The sequence below is a fragment of the Opisthorchis viverrini genome, assembly GCF_000715545.1.
Source record: "Opisthorchis viverrini unplaced genomic scaffold opera_v5_218, whole genome shotgun sequence".
NCBI classification, from domain to species: Eukaryota; Metazoa; Platyhelminthes; class Trematoda; order Opisthorchiida; family Opisthorchiidae; genus Opisthorchis; species Opisthorchis viverrini.
In genome coordinates, this window is record NW_008751877.1 from 136935 (window position 1) to 148009 (window position 11075).

The following is an 11075-nucleotide window of genomic DNA, read 5'->3' on the forward strand; positions in this document are numbered from 1 at the left end:
GGTTCATATAATGGGAGGATAATCAAATATCAGGTGTTCACTACTCTTCCAGAAGTAACTTGCCAATTAGCTTACATAGTAGGTCGTTGGAAAACGGAGCAAATGAGTTTCGGAAACTTTTTGAACCACCACTAATTGAAACTGGCGCCAAAAATTTATCAAACAATTTTTGGAGCAGGTAACTTTCTTGATCCGTCGCCACCAACTATGGTGGCATAAACACGTGTCATGCAAGTAGAGTTATTGTCTAGCACGAGGTATTACGTTTTTCATCCAGAATTCTAATGGATGCCAGCCAAAAGGAAGTAGCGAAACACACCTTCTAGCATGGGGCCCACGTGACTTCCCTTGTATTTGCCTAGTGGCGACGCAATGTACAGAATCGGGGATATTCGTTCGGGTTTCCATGACCTGTCTGAATGAAAGTTGAATTTGTGTCCACCATGCATTTTCGACCAGACTACCAATAAGCCTTTCTCGTTTTTTATCATCATACAGAACTTTCCGAAAATAGTATGAGCATATTTTGCTCTCGTGAAGTATTGGCATAGTTTTCACGGAAGATTTTACTTTTGCGAGCCTACATAATATTTACTGGTGCAAAATTGGGATGCTGGGAAGCAAAGAACAGTCCTCATGGCACTTATCCGGTTGCCCATTATTTGACATCAAAGCTTAGAACTTTTGAATAAATTAATCCATTTCATGTGTCTCATTAACATTTAAAACTTTAATTTTTCCCATTGCCATTTTTTTCAGGATAACAAACAGTTTTTTCATCCGACGCATTACAGTAGGATCATGTACAGGTGTGACCGTTTTCAAACCGGCCCTGATCTTGGACAGGTATATCTGATAACAGGTGAGTTTAAGTACGCTGAGACGCCCAGGATTTCCTCTTTTAGTTTGCGACTGTCTACGAATGACACTGCTAAAACAAGCATAATGTACTTCAGCATATGTAAGATTTCCGTGTGAGGTGCATGAACTTGATTCTCCAATAGTACGTGATTTTTTCATTTTATCGGATGTCTGGTACGTTTTTGGGTGAAATTAAATAGCTCATGGGCATTTTGTACGACAGAAAAACTCAAGTTCTTTTATCCATTAGTACAGATAGCTGTGTCTCATTTATTGTTATTCGTGATCTCCTTCTTCTTTTTCCAACCGGTTAACACAAATCAAAATAATTTCCGAGGTATTTTAGGTAACCTACCTTATTAGAACAAAATGAGTTTCTCTAATATATACCTAGAACGAAATAATATATCCAATATTCTATATCAATATGCCTCAAAATATATAGGTGTCCATTCATAAGCCCACATTAGGTCTTAACGTCAAAGAGTTTTTCAAATCCTTCCTTTGTATCAACATGAGGCATCTCTTCTAAACGAATGCGTTTCGTTACAGGTCAATTATTTGCCCCTTGCGGTGTTCGAGGTAGGGCGATATTTTTCTCTCTCTCATTGTTGTAAGTTATTTGATACAGACAAGCACATAATAAGGTGTCTAAGTTCTTGCTCTAATAGCCATCCATCGTTTAAAACCACTCTGGTTTCTTACACGACGAACTCCATAGTACCCTTAACAAGGTACCACATTCGGTTGCACGGGATGCTCTACTTTTGAGGAATTCCAAAACAAGCGATGTGATTACATTTGGTTGCAAGGCACGCATTTATTGATTTTTCAGGTCCGGGATGACTTTCGCCTTTGCGCTGTCTGGTTTGCTTTCGACAAGCCTGTCAAGATACAGTGTTCTGCTTGAAAACCTGCTACCAGCGTTTAGTAGCAAAGTCGCTTGCTTTTCAAGAAATTCTTTGAACTCGCGCAAAAAAAGACGAAGTCATAAGTGTCAAAAATGAGCTACTTTGACTGGATAAGGCATGTTCATCATCATTATTGTCACCGTCATCGAGAAAACAAGATCAGTGTTTAACACTGATGCTCCACTGCTTTGGGTCGAAAAAAAGTGGGTAGACGGGGCTTTAGTGCTAGCTTACCACAATCATTCCCATTTAGGCAATTCAAGCAACTACTGACAACAGAAGCATTATTGGCACCGATTGGCAGCTAAAGCTTGCGGCGTATTCAACCCGATATGTTGGAACTTTGGGAGCCGAGTTTCACCAACAGCACTCATGCTTTTCGTCATCTGATTCATACTGCTGCGCCAGGCACAACCAAACACTCCCGTACTACATATCCCATTACACATTCATCGGAACAAGTTTACATGAGACGGTTCTAAGACAGTGGGCGTGGAAGACCTGAAAATATCTCAGTTCCTGTACCAGAGGCTATGCCTCACAACCATGCAACCATACTCGTCCCTTGAGAATCAGATATATAACGCTTTCATGTTGTATTTGTCTAAAATTAACAAACACAATTCGAGACCTAGAGATTTGCAAACCGACCTCATTTGCCACACTACAGTTAAAACTCACACATCTTCCATGATACGAATAGTATTCCACTAGTTCCCAGTGCCTTCTGTATTGTAATCGGCACGTATAGTGGCTACAAGAAGCATCACCTTACATTTTGAGGGCCATACTGGACATAGCAGCAAGTAAGAGACGCAGGTAATCTTAACCGTGTTTTCTGTTAACCCATGATTTCCGCCGGCAGATGGTAAAATGTCGGTTGGATTACTCAGATCCCTAAAATAACGCTGCAAGAAGACAAAGTCTCTACGGCAGCAACATTAACGGCGATCATTACTACACAAGGCCAAGGCTTCGGAGTTACAGGCTAACCAATTTTACACCTAGACTTGGCGTTGTGAGCAAGAGCAGACTTAAAAACCTACATTGGTCCGCGGTCAAAATGTACAATTTTGAAGCCTACGAACTGTCTCCTTACTTGAAAACTGTCGCAGTGTTCTCTTTTCAAATGCCTGACAAATTCCGCCTTAATAACTAGTTTACTGTGAAGGTATTTGAGAGTTAGCAACCACCATCCCGACCAAAGAATTTTTGAAGAATCTAGGCGTGCTAGTTCTACTTCGGTGAAGGACATCCATCACGAATAGGGAAAAGATTTATGTATGAATTAGGCTATTATAGACCCCATGGTCTCAAGACGCTACAAAATTGATCGCCCCATTTGACGAACTGGCTTGAATATGCGATAATCTAGTCTGCGTCAAATTTTTCGCCAAAGACGCTTCAGGGACCAATCACATATTTGACATTTATATGCTGTATATTAGTTCGACTTTTTGCTTGGTGGGAAACAACAAATGTCAGTTATTGAACATCTCGAAATAAACATCTTACTCACAGAAGTAACTCGTGTATCTGACTGTTATTAATTAAGTGTTTTTTAAAGAAATTGAATTTTGTCCCTCAAATACGCAATAATAAGATTATTGCTGCCAAAAAACTACAAGTGAACTATAAAACATAGAGGCTTGCTACCGTAAAATCGTATTACACTTTCATAAATCAGTGTTCAAAAAGTTGATTGACAGTAACTTAGTGCTTCAGATTTTAAAAAAAGTCCCGTTGTTACCTCACAAAAACCATACGGACTACATCTTCATGAGACGTAAAATATACAGCAGGAAAATGAGGTAAAATATTTTATTTGCTATCATGGCAAAAATATAAGTATCAGGCGAATATTTAGAGAATTTTTGGATAAAAAAACAAGTCATCATTTTGCGCATATTAGTTTTATTGGCTTTTGAGGATATAGATTTCATATGAGTTTGGCCTAATTTATTCTTCATTGTATCGTTTTACTTTCCTTCTGCGGTCATTTATGTAACTAAAATAGTGCAGCTGATTTAATATAAGTTTAATGAAAATTTGAATATAATCAGGGTTCACCATAACTCGCAATGGGGGAGGTCAGATGGCTCAGTGATTAGAAGGTCCGTGTTTCGAACCTGACCTCTGCTTCTCGAATTACCTGTCTAGGCCTGAGCATCCTGAAAGTATTCCACCCCTCGTGCCCCCTTCTCGTGGTTTGTCAGCTAGGCAGCAAATGGGTGCTACATGAACGACACGTCATGGAATGTACTGCTCAAAGTATAGCTGAAAAAAGATTTGTAGTTTTTACCAGCGTGATGTTAAAACAGACTTGTGACCAAATTGGTTAATAGTAGATTTTTGAGCTAAAGCGGATGAAAGTTGATACTTTGTCTTTTCCTCACAGTTTCATATTTTTTGACTAATGGTGTTTAAAAACAAATTTTCGAATAATATTTATTTCACTGTTGATCATTGCCTAAATATTTTTGAACTTGCATGGCTGCTCCAACTATTTCTACAAACTCTTCTTTTTAGTTCTTTCAGCTCTCTTGTTTCATGAAATGCTTTCGAAACACCACTATAATTTTAGCACCTCTCCCTTTCGAGATATGCTAACATTGTAGTGTTTATTTTTCCAGGACTTTATGAGGACGGAGTCCCAAACGTAGACTCTTGTTCATGGAAAGCAAGATGGAATGATGTGACAAGACAACAGAAACGTCATCTGCGTTTCAAATATCAGGCATACTGTGGAATTTGTAAAGTACGTCAACCAAGGTTTTAATAATAATTGTGATACACGCTCTGTCGATGAAAGAACAATAGTTTTCATGCGCCCTAAACCAACATTCCATATCTCAAATTTTCTCAAGAATGTACTCAATTCCACAGCTCTGTCAATCCGAATTATTGGATTCTCCCAGACTCTAGAATTTGCACAACCGTCAACAGATCCTTTGACAATAGAGGCCCACTAAAAATAAAATGAGCAAGTCTCATTTGTGTGCCAAAATCCAAATATAATCAATTGTTTGTAGGGGGAAATGAAAAAAGAATCGTCTTGAGAGGTAAGGACAACGAAGACACTTTCTTTTTGCAAAACTGTAAAACTTTGAAGCAATTTGTAGAAATAAGCATGAATGCCGGAGGAACTCTAAGTGATTACGGGAAAACTATTGTCTGAAGCTGAAAAGTACAAATACTTCAGTATACAAATGTTCATGTGCTCACCGAAATCTTAATTTACAATATGCATACCAGTTGCAGACCTGTTACTCTCAAATCTATCTTACTTCTGTCCGTATACTACCGTACAACTACAGCTATACGTACAAATATATACTGTATATGTCGGATTCGTCTGAGGGTTATCAAGCATGAACGCCTTGATAATTGAATATTTCGGGGGTGTGATAAAACACCGGGTCTCGTTCATCGTGGTGGTGTTTAGCCAACCGCTTTGAACCACAAAATCAAATGAGGTTTATGGTCAAAGATGAAGGTTTTTAAGCTAATTTTAATGCGAGCTTTTAGTCCGATCAAATGAAATGCATTTTCACATTCTCATGAGCTGACAATTTAACTGACAACAGTCTCGAATAACTGGTGCATATTTCTCTTTTTTGTTCATGAATTAAGATAATAACAATAATAGAAAATTTCTGCTGGCGCTTTAATATGAGTTCATTCGACGATTTTTTACGCAAAAACGCACATCTTCGTCAAAATCAATAAGTGATTTATTTAACTTGGGAATCGAATTCTCATTGTCAATCCGCCAGTTGGTCAGTTTTTTATTGCCGAAGTCTGAAATTATGTAGTTATTGAGACTTGTGCTGTCCAAAATGTAGAACCAGCCTTTATGGTCTAATCATGCGTTCCTGCAGGATGTCTCATTGTCAGTATTGATGTGTGCATCTTAGACTGGGCATTTTAATTTTTACAGGAGTAGTGGTGTGCGGGTCCTCTTAGTAAGGCATATCGACCAGTTGTCTGACGGTCAGGTTGACCGAATTGTCCAAGCTATCCGATTGGTCATTCGCGTGATTGATGTGCTGGAGACTTTCTGGATGGTTCAGCTTGATTTGAGCCGCTTAGACGCAGTCTTCTAAAGTTGATCTCTACTTATTTGCTGCCTCATTTCCGAAACAAAAGCATTGCTGGATTAAAATTTTAATGAATTTGTATACATAGCTATCAGGTCAGGAATCCATTTCACTACCGCTGATGGCTATCACGGTGATAACAGGAATGAATTCCCGCCTTGGCTTGGGAGAGAAACTCGAATAAGAAAAACGACAAGGCTGTATGTGGAAGGTGGATATCCCAAATTGTCACGTTCCTAATAAAGGTGAAAAGCAATAATCCTATATTTAAAGGTGCTTAGTATTAAATGGAAGTATGGTTCGTTCTAATAGCGATCCAATGCATATTTTCTGCTTAAACGGACTAATCTACCTCAGGTGGTAACGTTCAAAAGTTTTTTACGTTCATGATAGCAACGCATGACCACTCAATAGGTTGTGCGCATGATGACTAGAGTTAGGGCAATTGTTTTCTTCGCGTAGGAGACTTTTTTAAGGAAAAGCCCGAAAACGTTTGGAAAGTTAAGTTGGCAGACGTCCACAAATATCAACATGGCTACTAATCAAACTTAACTGGGCACGTTTTCATGTAATAATCCCAGCGGGGAACCCGCGTTTTCTAGTAAGTCAAGAAACAGCATGCAATCGATTAGCGTACGCACGCGTAAGAGCATTTCTGACAAGGGATGGAAAAAAATATTGAGGAAAAAGTACTTACATTTCCCACGTTCAAATATTTTCGAACATGTTTATTTGATCAAAACCATTTATGCAGCAATAAAATTGGAAAACTTGTTGAGTCCCAGTTGATCTTGTTATCGGACCTCCAAGTGCATTTCTCTCAGTAGAAAGCCGAGGGATAAAGCACGGATTTATGAATTGAAAATAGCTGCAGATTGTGTAAAAGCGCGTGTTGTTGTAACTGAAAGAAATGTTTGCTTTGTGCTATTTAACTAATTAAGTCTCTCATGTTCCTAAAGCATGCTCTCCATAATGCTGAAAGTTTGATTTTCTGCTCAAGTTTCCTTGTATCGGAACGTTGTACGGCCCAGCGAATTCAATAGAGTCTTCCGCGTTTCCAAGCAACACATTGCATTCTTTGTAGCTTAGCTAATTTCCAAGCAAAATGTTAAAACTTTATATCATTGCTGTATGGTCGTGGTTGTGACGCAGCTATTATGTCATGCTAATTTCCATATGATAGTTTCGAATGCCGGTTGATGCGTAAGACGGACTTAAAACAAAAATATATTGATATTTGTAATGTACTACTCATAAGGTTGCTGAAAATCCATCGACAGCCCACGACCGGTTTCGCCCTTCTTGGAGCTCCTCAGGTAGGCGCAGTCCCCGGGTTTCCGCCAACCTTATGTTCTACTTGAAACCGAATTGCACGAAATTAGCGAATATACACTCATCTGCAAACTAATTTGGTTCTTTCGAGAGACTCACCTGGAACCCAGCTGAATCTCTCGTTTATGATGTTCTCAGGCAACTGAATGTGCTGCACCAGGCCGCCTCATGTTTCAGTCGATATTTGAAATATCGCGATACATGTATATATTTGTAATGTACTACTCATAAGGTTGCTGAGAACATCATAACCAAGAGATTCAGCTGGGTTCCAGGTGAGTCCTCTGGTGCTATAAGTACAATATAGAATGGAAACATAATCAGCAGATTAGTAAAGCTTATACAGTGGTCTTTTTGGCTGAAGACCAGGTGAACTATGCTGAGAATGCCCATGCACGTGTGTTCTGAAGCACGGAGACAAACTCAGCTCATTTGTTAGAGCTAATTAACAGGTGACACATCATAAATGATTAGATAGTGCCATTTTGTTTTGGACCATTATCCAGTATGCTGACATGGTTTTCTCCCACCAACCCGCCGGAGTGCGCAATCGTTTTCCGTTCATATTTTCTATGATTAAGCTATCTCATGTTATATTGCAGTGAATTGTCCTTATACTTTTTCTTCCCCTGCTACACTGCTTACAGAAAACAGCTTGTCTTGAATCAATGGATAGACCGTAATAAACGTTCGCTTTTTCATAGATAGTTTGTTGTGCAACTGTTCACATCACAACCAGACCCTCTGAGGTATCTCCTGTTCTCTAGTCTAGCATTTTGCATTTCCTCAGCTTTCAAATCATTTGGAGGAGCTCATCTTCCTGAGCTCCTGACTACATTTCGTGTAATATGCATTGCATATTACACACTGTCTAGCTGAGAGTGCAAATTTTGAATAAATGCCTGTACTCAAAAAAAGAGTTTATTGCAAAACACCAAACTGAGTCAATCGGCTAAATATGAAGTATTTTAGCATAATCGAGCCGGAACAACGTTAGCCTGCTCAATAGGCGATGTTCAATTGCATTTCAAGTATTACTGTAATCTCCCACCTTCTAACAATGTAAACCATTCTGTTATGAGACTGTGACAAGTCTAATTGTACCGTTCTCTTATTTTATCGGATTGTATCATTGAACTTTGTACCTATTTTCACTTGCAAGCTGGGGTAAAGTACATTTAGAAACACAACCAGAAACCCTTCAGTGACCTACCTGGGAACGATCGATCGATGTTTATTGTGGGTCTACTTTGGGACGTCCAAGCACCCGCAAGTTGCCCGGCACACGGTCGCGAAACACTTTCATAGAGCTAATCAAATAAAATAAATGGTCAGATGCGTGTTCAATATACACAAAAACATATAACCCACCTTCATGTGCGTACAAATAGGGAATAATTTATGAGCATCTTTTGGCAAATAGCTTGCACTATTAATCCAACAACTCCACTGACCATTTGTACAAAGGTGAAGCAGGATCAAATGTTCGCGCAAGATATGCTTCGCATTACGGTCGTTCAGGCGACCTGATTACTTAGGTAAAGGCTCGCTCGTGTGCTGTCATACCTGGCAATATGTTCATCCATGAATCAGTGCTTGATACGCTCCAAGGTGCTTCTGACAAAAGCTCCGATCGATTGGTTGAATAAAGATCACTGGACCTTTTCTTGCTACTTCTCCTAGCCTAACTCCCACATTTAAGTCACATTATTGCAGGAAAGCAAACCGTTACGGTGCAAATTGTCACCTATTTCTAAGCATGACATTTTAGCGTAACAAGTAATGGTGGAAAATAAGCCGGGTCGTACTGACCTGCTGGTTTGCCCCCCCCCCCTGATGAAATTAAAAGGCTGTCTGCGATTCATGTGAGAACACTTAGCTGCCGAATGTTCTTGATCCCACATATCAGTGTTGCGGGATTGTCACTGAATTAATAAAACAACAAACTGGGGAAAATTTTGAAACTAAAAGCTCGTTTTCCGGATTTCGTCTGGGTTCACAAACGCTTAGAAGCAAAGCATGTTTTGATGCAATACGGGCCAACTGAGATAATACAAAAATTGGACACGTGGGAAAGACAACAACTGGGATGACGGATTTTGATAAAAAAATCAAGACTCATCAGTTCACACCAATAGTATCGCCGTCCAGTGTTTGTGTGTAGTTAAGCAGAGATCGTTTCTCGTGCTAGACCCCAGCATCAGCCTCTTTTACTTCATGTATTAAGGATCCGGTTACAGGTGACAGATTATTTAGATGTCAGAAAATGAACACGGCAACCCTGGTTTGAACGGCTAACTGGAGTGCATGGTGTACCTTTCCACGAAGAACCACATGAAGATATTTGTTATCTGACATCACAGTTTGTTGGCATACCTTTAACAGATCAACCGTCGAAGTATACTTCAAATTGGGTGCTTATGCGAACATTTGGCAGAATTACTACCTAAGTCCATCGTTTCATGAAGTCTACGCATGTGCGTGCATCTGCTGGAAAATTTCATGCTAACCTAAGGCCTAGATTTGTACTATTGACGCCTTCACATTAGCTAGTGAAATGTATTTAACTAGGAGCAAGCCATCAAGAGCTGACACCACTTTTGAACTAGAATGGGAGTACGTCATTTTATAATACAGATATTTCAAAGCCACTAAGTGTGATAAAGCACCTTAATTGTATTCATCTTCGAGTATTTTTCATTCGATAAATATCCATAAAGATGCTATGCTGTGAAAGGATAAATCATCATATCCAGGAAGCAAACCATTACCATTTATCATGTCATTCTACTCCTTCTTTAGATTCAACGAGTGCTTCGAATTAATCCTATCTACCATCGGCGTTCAGATACGTGCTACGTTGCGCTTACGCCAAATCCAAACGAGTTGGCCTGTCGTGATCGGTTCTCTATTTGTCGATACAAACGTCAAACACAGTCGTGTGGATTCAATCAGCGCACTCCGTACGAAATCTGCGAAAAGTGGCTCTCAGTAAAGGCTTGAAAACCAATCACTACAATTGTTCCAGTGCAGGTAACAAAGTGTCAGACCTTTTACACTCACAAGAGGAAACATATTACCAAACAGATATACCATGCCCACATCCATACGAGAATTTCGAACATTTAAGTCATGATGGAAAGAACTTTCGAAATAATCTCAATGCCAAAGAAGCGACAATGATCTGCAACGGCGTCAAACATTTCTCGAATCGACGAAGACATTAGCTCCGTCTGCAAAGTTTCATTTACTCCAAAACACGAATGAACCTATGAATCACCAATGCAGATTATGTTCACTCTGAACGCCTTAAATCGATCCATTGACACGTGTATTTTAATTGATATATTTTGTGAATATCTAATAACGGTAAATTATGTGATCAACGTGAAATGTTTCTGTCTTTTGGCAGCATGTTAAGCACAGTCACCCGTGTTAAAAAGAACATTCACGAAGAACGCTCTAAGAGGTCTTCGTTAATGGGGTTGCTCATGATTTTGAGAACCCTGTTTATCACACATTCTGTATATGTTTTAAGTACACAGCAAATTACTGAAGCTGGGGACCTGATTTTGCAACCTTTCCCTCAATGCAAGATAACGAAGGACATCTTGGAAATGCAAAACTTTTGGTATCTACAGACGTCGTGACTAGAATGACATACATGAATACCCCATTTGTAGAGTGCCAAAACCCTGAAACCCTTAAAAAAGGAAATGGGGCAAACGACTGGAATTATTAGATTAGTATAGTTGGATGCACCACCCCTTAAAAAAGTGCATTCCATGTTTCCAAGTTATACGCCCTGTATGACAAAGAACCAATGTGTTCATTGGTAGAAAACGGCTTTATATAACGCAAAAATGTTCAG

General features: G+C 39.3%; 1 protein-coding gene across 1 annotated transcript in view; it reads left to right on the forward strand.

Annotated features, from left to right (window-relative positions):
- Positions 1–10666, forward strand: part of T265_08461 (hypothetical protein) — a gene marked incomplete at both ends in the record, with an annotated part of 38732 nt that extends 28066 nt beyond the window's left edge. The window contains 2 exons of the mRNA XM_009174273.1: positions 4406–4530; positions 10007–10666. Coding sequence (XP_009172537.1) covers positions 4406–4530; positions 10007–10207 — 326 coding nt within the window. The remainder of the gene's footprint in view (positions 1–4405; positions 4531–10006) is intronic.
- Between the last annotated feature and the right edge of the window lie 409 nt (positions 10667–11075).